At 41.5% G+C, this 19019-nt stretch overlaps 1 protein-coding gene across 1 annotated transcript in view; it reads right to left on the reverse strand.

Moving 5' to 3' along the window:
- ACPP (acid phosphatase, prostate) overlaps window positions 1–19019 on the reverse strand; it is a 45232-nt gene that overhangs the window by 24740 nt on the left and 1473 nt on the right. The window contains exons 2-6 of the mRNA XM_029940288.1: window positions 14437–14532; window positions 10025–10111; window positions 9434–9586; window positions 4478–4576; window positions 665–757 (exon numbers count right to left, since the gene is read on the reverse strand). Coding sequence (XP_029796148.1) covers window positions 665–757; window positions 4478–4576; window positions 9434–9586; window positions 10025–10111; window positions 14437–14532 — 528 coding nt within the window. The remainder of the gene's footprint in view (window positions 1–664; window positions 758–4477; window positions 4577–9433; window positions 9587–10024; window positions 10112–14436; window positions 14533–19019) is intronic.

A 19019-nucleotide genomic window follows, 5' to 3' on the forward strand; every position in this document is an offset into this window, starting at 1 on the left:
ACCATGAAAGTAATTGCTGTCCCCAGACACTCATGATGGCCTCAAGATCAGAGGTGGCTGTAAGTCGTGTGGGTGGTCAGAATTTTGCCCCAGGATTCGGTGGGTCTGGTAGGGAAAACAGGATTATAGAATACTCCGTTGGGCCAGTAGGTGGTGCATAGTGAGTGAAAAATACCATGTAAGCGTGAAAACCTCAAAGGTAATTGATCCGGTGAAAGAGTTTCATATTTGTTGTACCGCAAGGAAGAGCATCCCAATAAAGCAATTTCAATAGCCTCGCTTCAAGTTGGCTTGCTTATTTCTACATCCAGAAATGAGGTACTTTTTTTTCCTTTCTGTCTATTCAGTAACATTGCTTCTTTCATTAAAATCCATGACAGGAGCCCAGCATTCCTGAGTGACTGAAAAATAAGTACATGGCAAAGCATAGAAGAAAAAGCAATTTTACCTGCAATTTTCTAAAGTGTGAAAACATAAATAATGGAGAGAAAAAGTCAGATTTTTTTCAGTTCATATAAAGAAGCCTTAAATTATGTTTCAATGTCAAAGGAAGTGTAAGTAATATATCTGCCAAAAAGTGAAAGAAAATGTATTCATCTGTTTCAAAATAGGCATGGGTCATAAAATCAGAGTTCAGGTTCATCTTTGATAAGTTTTCCTTTACCTCACAAAATAAAGGGTCGTAGACTCTAGCCCATATTCCAAAAAGGTCACGGGTATGGTATCCTGTAAATGTTGGCAAGGTTTCTATAAAATCCTGAAATACACACAGAGGGAGAACACATTTCTACATTAGAGACTCTTAATTTCAGCATTATTAATATTTGGGGTTAGATAATTTTGGTGTAGGGAGGGCCCTATGTTTTGTAGGACATTTAGCTGTCTCTCTGGCCTCTACCTACCATATGAATAGCCTCATCCTCGATCCCTCAGCTGTGACAACCCAAAGTGTCTCTAAACATTCCCAATGTTCCCTGTGAGGCAAATTTGTCCCCACTGAGAACTGTGCTGTTCTTCACATGAAGGTGGACTGGGAATATTGGCTGTGGTAATACAAACCCAAACAATTTTACAAACACTAATTGATTACTTTTAATGATTACATTAAAATGTGGACACATTCTGGCTTCCTGGTTTGTCTTGGAACCAGACCAAGTATACTACCTCAAATGTTTCTTTGGAAATAGATGAAGTGTAACTCACATATAGATGACTGGTCAAGGTGAGAAGGGGAAGCAGGTGTTAGGCCAACACGCCTCGGGATATACATCAGAAACTGGCCCTGATAGTCGGCTGTCAATGGGAAGTTTGGGAGGGATGCACACATTTCTCTAGATTCTGTATTTTTCTTGAATTGTCATGATAATGGCACCCACTATTCAGCTACCAGCCTGAGGCAGTTGGCAGTAATTTCTGGGAATCCTTTTGAAAGATACTGTTTGATGGATACATTTTCTAGGAAAATGTAATTTGTCAGTATTAACCCAAACAGATACTCTTAAAATAAATTATTAAAGATCTCCCCTTGAGGGGCGCCTGGGTGACTCAGTCAGTTGAGCAACCAGCTTTGGCTCAGGTCATGATCTCACGGTTCGTGGGTTCGAGCCCCGCATCGGGCTCTGTGCTGACAGCTAGCTCAGAGCCTGGAGTCTGCTTCGGATTCTGTATCTCCCACTCTCTCTGACCCACCCCTGCTCGTGCTGTCTCTCTCTGTCTCTCAAAAATAAACTAAAAATAAATAAATTTTAAAAATTAAAAATAAAAAAAAGAAAATAGGAAAGTTAGCTAGTTCCTTAACTTGATACAAATATCTTTATTTGGTCCTAAAGCCAACATGCATAATAGAAAGACACTTCTGACATAAAAAAAAAATAAGACAAGGATGTCCCCTGCCAATACTATTATGTCATACTTCACTATAAGTATTGGCCAGTGCAAATATGCAAAACAAATCAGAGGTATAAATAAATATTGGGAAAAAAAGAGGTAAGCTATATTTATTTGCAGATGTTATAAGCCTGGAGCAAACTTAACAATATATGTAGAAACTTATATGAAGAAAACCTTGAAAAATTCTTAAAGATAAGGGGGATCTGGGTGACTTGGTTGGTTAAGCGTCCAACTCTTGATTTTGGCCCAGGTCATGATTTCACGAGTTCTTGAGTTTGAAACTACATCGGGCTCTTCACGCTGACAGTGCAGAGCCTGCTTGGGATTCTCACTCTCTCATTGCTGCATGCTCTTCCCGTGCATGCGCTCTCTCTCAAAATAAATAAACTTGAGAAAAAATTCTTGAAGATAAGAATAGGAAAATGTATCATATTCTTAGAAAGGAAGATTCATATCATAGAGTTGCAAATCCTCTGAGTAAACATATCAATTTAATCTGATTCCAATAAAAACACTAAAAAGTGAAAAAAAAGTGGTTTTGGAACACAGACAAATGGACTCGAAAGTTCACAAAGAAAATAAAAACACAGTCATGAAAAATTAGAAAAGTAGAGAATGAAGAGTGAAAGCTGTTTAGATATTGAAGTGTGTATACCTGTTACTAAGTATAACAGCATAGTTTTGGCTAAAATGTAAAAATAATTGAACAAAAATTCCAGCTACAGCCCACATACATTGGGGAATTTTAATATATACAATAGGAAAAAGGTGGAAAAAAGAGAAACTATTCAATAAATAGTGACGGGGCGACTAGGGAAATATGGGAAAACTTAAGCAGGATACAAATTTCGCAGCTAACACCAGCATAAACTATAAATGGGTCCACTATGTAAATGTAAACATAAAGATATAATGGAATTAGACGGAAACATTGAAGACTTCCTTTATTACCTAGGACTGGGAAAAGCTTTTCTAACTATGAAATGCAACTATACAAACCGTATATGAATGCATCAGCACCTTAAGACTATACCATGGCAGAAACACTGTACACAATGTCAATAGGCAAACAATAGAAATAATGCCATTTATGGCACAGGGAAAAATGTCAAAATACAGAGAGAAAGCTCCCAAAATTTATAGAAGAGAGAAAACCAATAACCCAAAGGATAAATGGTAAAAGAATAGGAAGACAACAGGGAATACAAAAGCCATTTAACTAGATAAAGATCCAAAGCTCACTTGGCATAAGAGAAAAGTACTACATAGCACAGTGCTCTCTAATGGTGATGGTACTGGGCTTCCTTGTCTTGTTCCTGACTTTAGAGGGGATCCTTCTAACGGTAACATTTTTTTTTACATAGATTGGCAAATATCCACATAGATGTCTACACACTGTTGGCGAGGCTATAGAAGAACAGGCAATCTTGTGCATTGTTGATAGGGGCAGACATTAGTATAATCTCTTTGGGAGAATTATTTGATAATATTTCCAACTGCCCCAGAATTTCTACTTCTGGGATATTAATCCACAGATATACTAGCAAAATTATTTAGATGCACAAGATACTCATATGAACTGTTTGTAAATGATTGGAAATGACTCATTTGTCCATCAATATGAACCAGTTAAGAAAGTATGGGAGGTCCCTGAATTCAAATGCAGTTATAAAAAAATGAGGAAACTCTTTATGTACAAATAGAAAAATATTTCTAAGATCTATTGTTAATTGAAAAAAACCCCAAAGTGTCCAACCTTGTGAATATAGTACACCACTTTTGTGTAGCAAAGAGGAAATAACAGAATATATTCATATTTATTTGCATAAACATAAAGAAACTGCAAGACTTTATTAAGAAAATACTGCCAGCAATTACCTGTGGGGTCATTAAGAGACTTTCCATTATATTTAATGTATCAGAGATTCAAAATATTATTTCTTAAAAAATGTTTTTAAACACTTATTTTTGAGAGACAGAGCATGAGTGGGGGAGGGAGCAGAGAATGAGGGAGACACAGAATCTGAAGCAGGCTCCAGGTTATGAGCTGTCAGCACAGAGCTCGACACAGGGCTTGAACCCACAAACCATGAGATCATGACACGAGCTGAAGTCAGATGCTTAAACAACTGAGCAACCCAGGCACCCCCAAAATTTTATATTTAGAAGTATGATGCATTATGTCTACCTTTTGTATAGTCTTACAAAGGGGTATTTTGCAAAGTGGAAACATAAAATAAAAAAGACTATCCTTTACGTATGAAGATAAATGGTCTCAGGCCCTCAACCTCAGTAAGGCAAATCACTTTAGATTTGCATTTTTTCTGACCTAGCCACGCACTTTTGTCTGGTTCCTTCAGGCACGTGGGTATAGGATTAGAAAGGGACTGGCTTTCTTACTAGCTTATGGTCTCACACAGGGAAGTGGACCAGATGGTGATGACTGACCCTCATTAAACATTTTAACCCATTGCTCTAAACAGCCACTGGCAGACATATTCCTCCCACACTTTTCAGAAGCTGGAGTTTCACCCTTTGTCTTTGGCCCCCATACTCCTGAACACCATAAAGTAACGCCATTTTTAACCTTATAAGGATGCAGTCTCTTCTGGAATTCTTCCGATTTGAGAGTCTCATCCTGAAGTTCTTTATAACGAGGGCAGTCTGCAAAAGGCAGGTATAGCAACTGCAGACAAAAGAAAAATCATAAATTCTTTGTTAGAAGAACTTTTCACTAAAGAGGTGGTAGCCGTATTTAAAGCCACATTAGGTACAAAGCTAACTGAATAAAATATTCAACTGTGTTTTGAGCTGGATGGAAATTCTAAAATTGAAGAAAAAGAGATAAATGGTCTGTAGACCTTAAAGAGTAGGATATGTACCCAGAACTGAAAAGCTTTTTCTTTCATGAATTTGCCTAAGTAGGACTAAGTCATTGGTAAGAGCCACACTTTCTGGTTTTCCATGTTGATATGATATACCCATGATCTTGCTTCCTACTGGACCTCTTTCATTTCTAGCATAAATTGCACATGCATTTTCCACCCCGCCCCCCCCCCCCCGCCCCTAACATGCACCTGAGTATAGGGAAATGAATAACAGTTTCTGGAAAGAATCTTAAGAGATTGATTAGCCATTCATTGACTTGGAATCTTGCAAATTTGCAGGCTGTGAAAATTAGGGCATATATTAAATATATAAAAAATATATTTGAAAACCCATTGTGAGGACAAAGGGATGAATTTAAATTCGACAATCTTTTGTAGTCTTAACTATAATCTACAGGTCAGTGACTCTTCAGCTTATTTTGCTGCTCTGACTTTTCATTTGTGGCTAGTCTTGTATTTCCAGCCCTCAGTGCACATCACTACTTGGATGTTTCTTTCTCCTTAAGTTAAACATGCACAAAACTGAACTCAACTTCATTTTTACCCGCTTCACTTTTGTAATTTCTCGACTTTTGCAATGGCAAAATTTATCATCTTATTTCATAGACTATTCAGTTTGTTTGTGTACTTTCAAAATATACCCAAAAGAGACCCCTCTTCATCTTGTTCATTGTTCCCTCCCAGTCCAAACTACCACAGCCTGTGTTCCAACTAACACCAGAGCCTCCTACTTGGTCAGTCGGCATCTACTCTTCCTGCCTTCACAATTCATTCTCCACACCGCAGGCACCCTAATCCGTTTCACATTTTATGTATGTATGTATGTATGTATGTATGTATGTATGTTGATTTATTTTTGAGAGAGACAGAGACAGCATGAGCAGGGGAGGGGCAGAGAGAGAGGAAGAGAGAGAGAGAATCCTAAGCAGGCTCTGCAGTGACAGTGCGGAGCCCAATGTAGGGCTTAAACTCATGAAACCGTGAGATCATGACCTGAGCCCAAACCAAGAGTCAGACACTTAACTGACTGAGCCACCCAGGCATCCCTCAAATTTTATTTTTATAAACACAAATCTTTCCAAAGCATCAATCAGATCACACCGTTCTGTAGTTTATAACCTTCACTGGCTTTTATCTTACTTGGAATAAAATCCAAACTCAGCTAACTCTAGAGATCTTTCTGCTCTGCTTTCCTGTTAGTGCCCCCTTCCCCACTCCTCTCCAGCAACACTGTGGACTTCCTTGCTGTCCCCTGAGCTCACAGGCTTGGGGGCGCTGCAGACCATCCCCCCCCCCCCCCGAGACTGTGCCCCTAGTGACTCTCCCCAGCCTCTTCTAGCCATTCTTTCTTGCTTTATTTCTGTTGAGGAACTCATCATCATATGAAATCATTACTATTTTTTACTTCTTTATCATCTATTTACTATAAAATACAAACTCAAGGGCAGCCAGGATCTTGTCTCTCCTATTCACTGCTGTGTTGGCAATGCCTAGAACAGAGCCTGGCATAGGAGTAGCTACTCAGAAAACTTTTTTCTTAGTAAGTTGCTTCCTGACTCTATGTCTCATTTGTCTTAAGTTGCTTTCCTTCCTCTAATGTTTTCAGCATCTAATTTCAGACCTTCATTTCCCCTTTTCTGAATTGCTTCCCCCCAGAGCCTCAAACGTTCCAGTATCCTTTCCTTCCCGACCACGGTCAGATGCCTCAGAGCACCCCTCATCATGTACACATGGTACCGAAGAATAAATGTGCACAGGTTTCTTTTCTGTCTGCTGCTTTACATCCCCATTTCCTTGCATGACTTTCCAATTTCTCCATAGAACAAATGATGCTATGGAGGGAAAAGGGATATGACTGTCCATTTAAAGGCCTAGGTTTCAGGGAAGTACCCAACCTTCCGAGTCTTTAGTTTTCTCATCCTACATATTGAAAGAGGCTGAAAATAAGTGGGATAATCACCTAACCATTTGACCAGTATTTTGCAATTAACAAAATCTCTTTTGTGTCTTAACCAACTGGGTTTTCACAAATCATCAGGAAGTAGGTGGGTGCTGTTGTTCCCATGTCACAGAAAAGGACCCTGGTGCAGGGGAGTGTCTGAAATGGTAGTTGGCTCTCAGATGTAGGCTTCTCCAGCTTTAGATGCAGCCCTCTTTTTTTTTAATTTATTTATTTATTTTGGGGAGGGGTGGAGAGAGACAGAGAGAGAGAGGATAACAAACAGGCTCCATGCTGTTAGCACATGAGATCACAACCTGAGCTGAAACCAAGAATCAGACACTTAACTGATGGAGCCACCCAGGCGCCCCCAAATGCAGTCCTTCTATATCACACTGCCACTTAGTCCCAAGATTCCTCCTAGCTATTAAATTTAGATTCTGAAACCTGTCCCCAGTATAGTTATCCAGATATTTTTCATTCTTTCTAAATATGAACTCTGGACACAGGAGGGCCAGCCCTCTGTGTATTCACCCACTGCCCAATTTTGGGGCTGCTTCCTTCTCCTTTTCCTTCCTTTCTCCAAGGTGTGGGGTGAAGACTCTGTCATCATGGGCTGCCCTGTGGCAGCTCCATGTGCGTGATGCCCTGGGCTCCCCCGGCACAGGCAGCGGGTACTCGGACCATCAACCCACCACTTTGTACTGTGGTCTGCACATGTCACACATGTAAGTCCTTTGTCATCAAGTGGATGATAAAGTAGGGAAGGAACCTGGCCTTATATTTTTCTCTAGCACTTAACACAGCCCTGAAATAATTGTGTGTTGATTGATTTTGTCAGATTTCTTCACTGATGTTAGAACTGTTTTCATCTTAGTGAGCGTGTAGCTGGAAGCCATGCTAATCTCGCTTGCTTCTTTCTCCCTCACTCTCCTCATTTCTCTTTTCCTCTTCTAATAGCTCCTATATTCTCTTTACTACATAATTTATTTACTAACAAGATTAATGGGTAAACAGCTGCTGTAGTCTGCACTGGCTAAATTTGTTGCTCCTGTCCAGTGTCTATCTATGCAGAAAAGGCTGTGGCAAAGGTGATTTTTTTTCTTGGAAGAAAATATTCAGAAACTCCTAAGAACTGATCATCATAATATTTCGCTCCTGATTCTGTTGAAGGAAAGAGGTACAAAGAAACCATCCTGTCTTTTCAGGAAACATCAGAACAACTGGCTAAAGTAGAGTTACCTAGAATGAGGTTGACAGGCTCAGGCTATTTCTACAAAGTATTTGGGAGAGATCTTTACATCATCACATGCAACAGTTCAGTCACATGTGCAGGAGTAGTGGCAGGGCACAGAGGATAGTAGCCTGCCCCAGGGGGTCCTTGGGCAACGATCCAGGTGCAGAAGTCGTGCCAAGCCCCCACTACAGAGAAATAATCTGGTGATGCTTACAATGGGACTGCAGGGAGTCAGGATGACCTCCCTGTCCCCAATGATTTCCTTCATCGAGTCTTAAATTATGCATCTGGGAGATTAGTGAGATGTATTTAATACTATTAAAATAAAGCAATTCCTGGGGTGCCTGGGTGGCTCAGTCGGTTAAGCATCTGACTTAGGCTCAGGTCATGATCTCATGGTTTGTGAGTTTGAGCCCCAAATGGGGCTCTGTGCGGACAGCTCAGAGCCTGGAGGCTGCTTTGGATTCTGTGTCTCCCTCTCTCTATGCCCTTCCCCTGCTTATGCTCTGTGTCTCTCAAAAAAAGAAATACTTAAAAAAATTAAAATAAAGCAATTCCTCTGAAAATGTTAAAGAGCTCTTGGTTCAACCAATGCTGTACAAATAAATCTGAGAGTCTCTCTCAAACAGCCTCATTCAGGCCGCTTGGTTATGGGACTGGTTCTCACCCTTGGCTGTCCACTAGACACATCTAGGGAGATTATTTTAAAAGTACTTACATCTACGTCCCAGCCTCAGAGATCCTGATTTGTTGTAGAGAGTGTCTTAGATGCCAAGATTAAAAAAAAATTCTCAGGTAATTCGAATTCAATAACTTTGAGAACCACTATTTTACAGGGAAGAAAACTGCTCTGGAATAAGTGAGGCTTGGTTCTATTCCCAGTGTGATGCTTACCAGCTTTGTGGCACTGAGCCCATCTTAGTTATTTCTCTGAGCATGTATTTCCCTGGAGAACACTAATATCATCTATTCAAGATTGTTATAAAAGTTAAATATGATGACACATATAAAGTACTTGTCACTAACTATGTACTCAAATCTTTCTTTTCCCCCTACGTAGGAATGAGGGTTTCAGATGGGGATGGGTATTTTGTAGGTAGAAAGGTCACAGGATGTTCTGGAGGAAAGAGAACTGTACTTGGGGTGCCAAAAGCCTGAGAATTGAAGGTAGAACAAGGGGAACCCCGTGTGTACATGTGGGCGTGTGTGTGTGAAGATGGAAAGGGATGAACTGCCATTTGTTGAAAGAGCAGCAAAACAAAGTAGATGATAAAGATCTAAACTGAGATTCTGTTCCTACCTATGCTCTGTTGCCTGGGGCTTTCTGTGTCCTGCTTTGTCCCTTGCCCCTTTATTGAGAAAAGGATCGAGATTGCACAGACCAAACAGGGTCCAGATGTCCAAGCCCACAAGTACTGGGCAACCTGCCTTTCTCCTCACAGGCCCCATGGGATGTCCTGGTTACCCCAGAGTACTGACCCGATCTTCAGAAAGAGAGAGTGTGTGCACTGGGATGGGCTGCCACGGCAGGCTGGGATTCCAGACGCTCATACCCTCTGGGGGAAATAGGCCTGCAAGGTTCGTCATAGCACTCATCAAAGTCCGGTCAACATCCGTGCTTTGAATGTAAACCTAGAGTGGGAAAATCAAAGGAGAATCCAACTGATTGGAACTGTGGGTTTTTCCCTGTGGAGTGAAGAGTACTTTCAAGAAAGGCCAGGATCTTCACACCAAAACATCAGCATCATGATCAGTATCTACAGTGGACAAGACAGTATGATGGGAATGCCAGATGGTATGTCAATGGCTGAATTGACAAAAGAGATCAATTAAGTGGTGGCTACTTGCCAAGCCAAAGTATTTGCCAATAGTTATCCATACATTTTTGAACTGAGTCATATTCATCAATTTTTTAGGAACAATGTATTTGTATAAAGAGGAGTATATTTGTAAATAAGACCTCTGACTTGTACAAGTTCCTTGGAAAACAGGTAAAGCACTTTCACAAATACACCATTAAGTTACATTCTATCAAGGAAAAATGTTCCCACTCTTGGATCCCCATCTTACCTGTTCACGTCTGTAGGACTCATTCAAAAACTGTCTATATCTTTGCCTCATATACTGTCCAAGTTCATAATGCTGCTCCATGCCCAGCTGTGGAAACAAATAAAAGTAAAAATCAGTGAAAGTAAATTCTGGAATCTCATATGTGAGTCTCATCTCTGCTCACTGAATGTGTCAAATAAGTAAATAATGGGGCACTTTAATAGTTCAACAACAACAACATATTTTTAAATGAAAACAAGAAAAGAGAGTTGTAATCTTTAGCCATGACCCCTTGAGAAAATTCATTCACCTTCATTAGCATTTAACATAGAACTTGCACACTTAATAGCTGGTGATTGATCTGATTTAAATAAATGGTTCTCCGGTGTGGTACAACATCATGGCTCATCTTTGTTGGCAGAACATTCAAGAGAGCTGGTTGACCACTTGGGGGAGGTTTGGGAGAAGAAATTCAACCATCCGATAAGAGGTTGGATTTGCTGAATCTGAAGATCACTTTTTTCCTAATGTTGTGTTTATTTTTTGAGACAGAGAGCTCAAGCAGGGGACATGCAGAGAGAGAGAGAGGAGAGAGAGAGAGAGAGAGAGAGAGAGAGAGAGAGAGAGAGAGAGAGAGAGAGAGAGAGAGAGAGAGAGAGGTGGGGGGTGGGGACAGAGGATCTGAAATGGACTCTGACCTGACAGCAGTGAGGCTGATGTGGTACTTTGAACTCAGGAACTGTGAGATCATGACCTGAGCCAAAGTCAGATCCTCGACCAAGTGAGCCACCCAGGGGCGACTGAAGATCACTTTTAACCTCTGGGTGCACAGTGTATTTATGTGGTTCATGAAAAACTAGAGCCTGTTACCCAAGATGTGGTCTGGGGATCAGCAGTATTAGCATCACTTGGGAGTATGTTAGAAACCCAATTCTTAGGCCTCACTTTGATCTACTGAGCCAGAATCTTGGGGGGGGGGGCGGGTGGAGCTCAGGAACCTGTTTTTAACAAGCTTACTAAGATTCTGATGGCCAATAATCATTGAGGAATGTTGCTGTAGTTCAGTGATCCTCAAGCATTACTGTGCATCAGAAGCAAAATTATCTAGGGGTGCTTGTTGAATGCAGATGTCTCAGCATCTCCCCCAGAGGTTCCTGCTCATTAGGCCCTGGGGTAGCCTTGGAATCTGCGTTTCAACAAGTGCCCTGAGTGACTCAGATCCATGTAGTATAGAGTGCCATGCTTTGAGAAACACTGCATTCGAGTCTGCCTTTAATCCCAAGCTTTACCAGAGCTTCAGGAGTCAGAAGATGTGGTCACTAAGGCTCTGCTTGGTCCCACTTGTTCATTTGTTTGTACCCCTGGCTACCATGATGATCACCGCCTCCCTACGATGAGGAAGGAGGTGAGAAAAGAGTCATGTATGCTTTAATTTTTGCTAGTTTCCTGGGTGATGCAAGTAGCTAAAGAAGCAGACACTTTGGAACTAATCTGTTGCATTAATTTAGAGCTGAATTTTGAAGAAAGAGACATCTTCTCCAGAGCAGGGGATTTCTTTCTTTAATGTTTTATTTATTTTTGAGACAGGGAGAGACAGAGCATGAGCAGGGGAGGGGTAGAGAGAGAGGGAGACACAGAATCAGAAGCAGGCTCCAGGCTCTGAGCTGTCAGCACAGAGCCCAACATGGGGCTCGAACCCACAAACGTGAGATCATGACCTGAGCCGAAGTTGGACGCTTAACCGACTGAGCCACCCAGGTGCCCCAAGAGAGCAGGGGATTTCAAACTTAGCATGCTCAGAATCATCTGGAGGACTCATTAAGACAAAGGTTCCCAGAATTGAACCCCAGAGTTTCTGGTTCCGTTGGGAACCAGAAGATTTACATTTCTGATGAGTTTCTAAGCGATGGTGATGTTGCTTGTCCAGGGACCACACTTTGAGAGCCAGGGACCTAGACAGCCATCACTTTGTCGTTATGATGATTGGAAGTGCCCGGCCAAGGGAGGAATTTGAGCTCTAGACTCTTGCTACTTCAAGAGTGTCCATGTACCAGGACCATTGGTATCACCTTGGAGTAGGTTAGACATGAAGACTCTTAGCCTATGTCAGACCTGCTGAATGAGAACCTGTATTTTTTCCTTCCCCCCCCATTTGTCATTGAGATATAATTGACACATACCACTGTATAAGCTTAAGGTATGCAGCATAATGATTTGGTTTATATACATTGTGAAATGGTCACTGGTATAAATTTAGTTAGTATCTGTCATTTCATATAGATACATTAAGAAGAGAAAGCAAAAACAAGAGAAACAGATTGTTTTTTCTTGTGATGGGAGCTCTTGGGATCTACTCCCTTAACAACTTTCATATATATCATAGAGCAGTTTTATCCATAGTCATTATGATGTGAATTATATCCCTAGCACTTATTTACCTTGTAACTAGAGGTTTGTACCTTTTGGTCACCTTTTTCCCCAACCTCCCTCCCCCTACCCCCTGCCTCTGGTAACCACAAATCTGATCCCTTTTTCTATGAATTTGACTTTAAAATTTTTTTAAAGATTCCATATACAGTATTTGTCTTTCTCGGTCTGGCTTATATCACTTAACACAACGCCCTCAAGTTATATCCATGTTGTCCCAAACACCAGGATTTAATCATTTAAGGCTAAAAAACGTTCCATATATGTAATATACACCATTATATATACATATGTGGGTATAGATAGATAGATAGATATGCATGTGTGTGTGTGTGTGTGTGTGTGTGTGTGTGTGTTTATCCATTCATTTGTTGACGGACACTTAGGCTGTTTCCATGTCTTGGCTATTGTAAATAATGCTGCAATGAACATGGAGGTACAAATATCTTTTTGAATTAGTGTTTTCATTTCCTTAGAATATTAGAACCTGCATTTTAACAAGATGATATATTTACACTTGGCCCTTGAGAAACACTGCTCTAGGCAAATCTGTTGGCTGGTCAAGAGACACCCAGAAGGAGAATGCAGATCCCACCGTCTGAAAGAATTTTATATTCTTACTGGAAAAGCGAGCAGGAAACAGGAGTCTTCACCCAGTCACAGGTATTAAGAAGTAGTGCTGAGTTTTTGCTACTGTTCCCTCTTTTAAGGAGCCAGAAGCTGGGAGGAGGAGCTCAGACCTGGGAGCCAAAAGATGCTGACCTCAAATAGCCTCTGTAGGATTTCTCCTCTATGAAGCAACATGGTTGAGTTAGGGAAGTGATTCTCAGCCTTGGCTGCACATTAGAGTCAAATGCTCAACGGAGGAGTTTCTAAAAAATCCCAATGTCCAGGCCACACCCTAGATGAATTAAATAAGAACTGCCCAGACAGACATCAATATTTTTTAAAGTTCTCCAAATAATTTCAATGTTTAGCCAAGAATGAGGTCCATTGGTTTTAAAAAGTTTTTTTTTTACATTTATTTTTGAGAGACAGACGCAAGCAGGGGAGGGGCAGAGAAAGAGGAAGACATAGAATCCAAAGCAGGCTCTAAACTGTCAGCACAGAGCCCACTGTGGAACTCGAAATCATGAACCATGAGATCACGGCCTGAGCTGAAATCAGACGCTTAACCGACTGAGCTACACAAGTGCCCTGGGGTCCACTGGTTTAAATGTTTAGTTGAATGCTTAGGGATATTCGAGTCTAAACATTCTATGAGATTTTCTTAATGTATTTAAACAGAGCTTTGGTTGGGACAGAGCAACACCTGTGGCCTCCTGGCTCCAAATGGAGGCACGATCCACGCTTGCAAGGGAAGGGGGTGGGCACAGGACTGGTGACTACAGATGTCTTTGCTCTCCTTGTCTTCACCTTCTCCTTTGGTGCTCTTTCGGGCTCCCTATGTTTAACTGACCACGTACAAGGAAGGCTCAATCCCAGTATATCTAGCTGATAAAAAAGTCAAATTTGGTATGAGCATTTCCAGAGGAATCCTGTTTTCCTAACCCTGCTGATTTAGTTTATTGACTCCAAGATTAGTTTCTACTTCCTCAGGTGGAGGCTGAGAAACCCAGGGGCTGGCTTCCAAGTATTTGTTGGCCTTCTTCAGCACCTTTAAGTTCAAGTACTTGTCTGTGTGGCCATGCACAGCTCTTATTGCTTTAATAAAGCCAAACAGGGTAAAAAAAATTCACACTGGAAATTTTACACAATTTTCCTACAGTTACCAGTCACTAGGGGTGACCTGGTCATAATGAGAAATTACTAAAGTTAAACATTAGTGCCTCTCCTTCCACAATAAAAACACGTTTTAGACTTTTTAGATCCTAAGCAATCGTGCAAAGTACTCTCCCAGATCTGAGTAACTAAAGTAGTTAAATGGCTTCAATATACTACTAACTCCACACAGTCTGGTTTCCCTTAAGACTTATCAGCAATCTTTAACTGAAAATCCAACCAACCTGAGTGAGTTGGCCAAATCCTTGTGGCCATGAGGATTCCTTGATGGGGTCATTAGGAAAGGTTTCGATGGGACTTCGGTCTCCATGCCTAAACACCTGAAAAGAGATCAAGACAGTAATGTCACAAATTTCACCTCAGTGTTTTGCCTCTGCTCATCCTAATAGATTTTCTTTTAAACCACTGGTTCTCAGCCAGGCTGCTCATTGGAATCACCCGGGGAATTAATAAAGCTCTGAGGAATGGATCCCACACTCAGTGATTTTGGTCTAATTAGTTTGGGATGTGGTCAGGGTCCCAGGATTTTAAAGATCTACCCCAGGTAAACCTCAGGCTAAGACCCACTGTTTTGATTTGTTTTTTCTTTTTCTAGTATTTATTTACCTTTCAGAAAGAAAGAGACAGAGTACAAGCAGGGGAGGGGCCGAGAGAGAGAGAGAGACAGAGGCAGAGATTCCAAAGAGGCTTCAGGCCTTGAGCGGTCAGCAAATAGCCTGATGCGGGGCTTGAACCCAGAACCAACTGCGAGATCATGACCTGAGCTGAAGTCGGACACTTAACTGGGTGAACCACCTAGGCAGCCCAATAACCACCATTTTAAGCCCACTAACGCTTTCTTCTGTTTCAGGTCATGTATGTAACAAGACGATCAGTCAGTAGAAAGCAGGCGAGCCACGTGTGGAGATTGGTTTGTATATCTGGGCAAGAAGGAACACAAAGTTTAGCAAGATCACTTTATTGCAGACAAATTGATGAGGAGTATTCTTCCGTAATTATGATTACAGTAATAATGGTGTTAAAATTTTTACATACATTTAAAATAATGATTTTTAAATGCCACATACAATTTGTGACCATCTTGAGCCAATGACTTATATATTAGTTTTTAGGAGATTACAGATAAAGGACTTGTGCATAGGGAGATTAGAAAGGCTAATTCTTAGAACTTTAAGAACACACTTCTGGATCCATAGGCATGTCAGGCTATTTTGATTGCACATTTTATTCTTGGGGGAGGGTCGTCTGGACTTTCAAGACCTTGGTATTTTATGATTTCAATATGCTTGCTGAATAGAATACCAAACCAAACACAAAGATATTCTATAAGCAAAATATAAGACAAGTAAAACACCCAAGAAATCCAAGATGAAGTCTATACTGATGCCAGCAAACATTTTTAATACAGATGAGGGCTGCATAATGCTTTGTGGTATCTGAGATTTCCTGTGCTTAGCATTTACCCTGCGTGGCTAAGATGCTCCGTTAGACACAGAATAAGGAACAGTCTAAAACTTTGGTCTTCTTTCAGATGGGATTCTAAGAAAGTGAGGGAGGCCTCTAGGACCTGGGATGTGTCTCTGGTGTCTAAAGCAAACTAATCTTTTGGTCCCCTAAACTGGTAAGAAATTAAAATCTCGGTAGAACAGGTTGTGACAGAGAGACCATGGTAGAGTGGGTCTTAAGCAATCATTTCGGTCAGGTAAGAAATGCTGTCATGAATGGTCCCCTCATGGCAGGAAGAAATGCTGCACATTCTCAGAAATTATTGAGGCTAATCAGTGGTGCTCTTTCTATAATCAGAACACATCTTAGCCTTTTTTTTTTTTTGATCTCAGGTAATTGTGCAAAATACTTTCCTAGATCCCAGTAACTAATGTGGTTATATGGTTTCAATAGATTATAAATGCTACAATGTTTAGTTTCCAGGGTTTCTCAACCAAATGTCATTTGGAGCTGGCTGATTCCTTTTGAGGGGCTGTCTTGTTCATTGTGGGATGTTTAGCAGCATGCCTGGCCTTAGCTCACTAGAGGTCAGTAGCAATCCCTAGTTGTGACAACCCAAAAGTTCTCCAGACACTGCCAAATGTGCCCAAGGGGACACCTCTAGCTGAGAGGCCCAGAGTTAGCCATAGAGAAGTCAGATGAGAGACACTGTAGTGAAATAAAATTTACAATGCTTCCTACCAGCCTATACCCACAATAACTCCTCAAGGTTTTTTTGAATGCTTCGTGTGTCCTAGAAAATGTGGCAAGTGCTTCTCATAATTTAATACTTTCATCAGTTCTACAAAGCGTTTACTATTATTATCTTCATTTCACAAACATGGAAATTGGCCCTATAGTTAAGTGACCTCCCAAGGTCCCACTGAGTGTAAGTGATATCATAGGCAGAGATCCAGATACAGACTGTGTGCCTCCATTGCCTGCATTCTCAACCTGTGTAAGAGGCTCATATCTCTGTGCTAAAACATAGCCTTTAGTATCTCACCAGTGGGTGATCTCGCATCTGGGGCTTTTTTTGGGAGGGGGGCTTCTTTATAAACTCTAGTCTTTTCCTCGAAGATTGGAAGCTGTGTGTGTTGTGGGAGGCAGTTTTGCACTAGAGGAAAATAAAGCCTTGACATAAGAAACAACCCTAAATACCATTTAAAAAATAAAACTATGGGGCGCCTGGGTGGATCAGTTGGTTAAGCGGCTGACTTTGGCTCAGGTCATGATCTCATGGTTCGTGAGTTCGAGTCCTGCATCAGGTTCACTGCTGTCAGTGCAGAGCCTGCTTCGGATCCTCTGTTCTCCTTTCTCTGCATACCCCCTCTCTCCTCACTCCCTCGTGCTCTCCCTATTGCTCTCTCTCTCAAAAATAAACATTAAAAATTTTTTAAATAAAAATATAAAAATAAAATAATAACACTGAGATTATGCATCTAAATGACAGTACAGCCAGGGGAAAAAGAAGTGTGGTCCCCTTGGAGGAGGGTTTTTTAAACAGCAGAGCCCAATCACAAGACTTGAACAAGCTTTCTCACTCTGTCCTTACAGGTCAGGAACAACCTCCCTCTATTTCAATAGGTTTTAGGGGTTTTTCAGGTAGTGGCTCAAACATGTCGTGAGCTCTTCAGAAGGAGTTCCCACAGAGACACTGGATAAGCCATGCCTCCCCAGCACTGGAAATCAATGTGTGTGTGCATGTGCACAGGTGCATATCAGCGAGGCCCTCAAGCACACAGGTGGCATTCTTGAGCAACTGGAGTCTCAGTTGGAGCCTTTGGACGTGCCTAGGTGCTCTTTGAAGTCTGCGGAAAGGCAATCTTCCTACTACCAATCTACTGCTCCACCAAATTTGTAACCTGTGTTCTCAATCCAGCAATCATACTCTATGAACTCCTTTAGAAACCCAAAAATAGAGGGTCAGCAGGACTGTTTGCAGTACGAGTGGTAATTGCAATAGAAAACGTCCAGGATAACAACCTCTTGTGTTTGTGCAACACTCCGTGGTTTTGTACAGTTCCTTCCCTGCTCTCTCTTTCAATTCTCACAACTGTGAGGCCAGGCTGGCACTGTTGCTGTCCTGAACAAAGAAGGAAACTGAGGCTCAAAGAGATTGAATGAGCCGTGCAGAGATCCTTCTTTTCATGATGGCTACCCACTGTTTTCCCTACCGTATCACATTCACTTCATCCTTTTAGATCACAGGTAACTTTTTTTGTTGTTGTTTATCTTTGAGAGAGAGAGAGAGAGAGAGAGAGAAAGTAGAGCGGAAGAGGTGTACACACACACACACACACACACACACACACACACACACAGAGGGACAGAGGATCTGAAGTGGGCTCTGTGCTGACAACACAAAGCCTGATGCAGGGCTTGAACCCACAAACCCCGAGATCATGACCTGAGCCAAACTCAGAGACTCACTGGCTGCGCCACCCAGGTGCCCTACATGTTACTTAAAAAAAAAAAAAAGAAGAAGAACCACCATGGTTTGGATCCCCATGAATGATCTTTCTTCATCGATTCTGCTAGGCAGGCTTGGCATGTTCCGTAGGTCCCCACAGCACCCTACATGATCTGGCCTTTCCCACCTCAATGTTATTACCTTATATTCTTACTAAACATGCTTAGCCCCAGAGTCCTGCTGTTCTACCAAATACACTGTTTGTTCCAGCTGCACGGCAGTGATGTTCTGTCTGCCTGGAATGTCCTACTTCTGCTTCTAATCCTGGCAGTCACTAACTTCAGGTCCCTCCTGAAGAAGGCCATCAAGAGAGATCTCCCTTGATCTCCCATACTCACTATGCTTATTATTCTGTCTCTAAAAAGTTAAGAATAGTGATTCCATAAGGGTTTTCTATGGGAAAAAGAAGGAGGTAGATTCTGAGGTCAAAGTTTAGGAAACGCACTTTAACTTTAACAGATCCTTTCCTTTAAAGCCACAGCACATATTAGAATCTTAAAGACTCAGGAGTCCTGCCCTTAAGAGACCTGAAATACAGTTTAACCCTCGTTCTGTTCTCAGCACAGATTTGACTACTGAGACCCACTTTTTACCAAGCGACTCTTGTTAACAACTCATCAAACTAGCATTCCACGAGACGAACTTTGATAAACCTGCTTTAAAAGATTATGTGATGACTACCAAGGGCAGTTTCCTGCTCTTTCTGCCAAGAACAGCTTTTCATAATTGGGGAAGATTTATTTTCCGTGGATCAGAGAGAGACAGTGAAGCCACCTGCTGATTATGAGTCAGACAACTCTGACGGGGAGGTCTTGGCTCCATGTGCTGGCTTAAGGCGTGCAGCAGGAA

The sequence above is a fragment of the Suricata suricatta genome, chromosome 5, assembly GCF_006229205.1.
Source record: "Suricata suricatta isolate VVHF042 chromosome 5, meerkat_22Aug2017_6uvM2_HiC, whole genome shotgun sequence".
NCBI lineage: Eukaryota > Metazoa > Chordata > Mammalia > Carnivora > Herpestidae > Suricata > Suricata suricatta.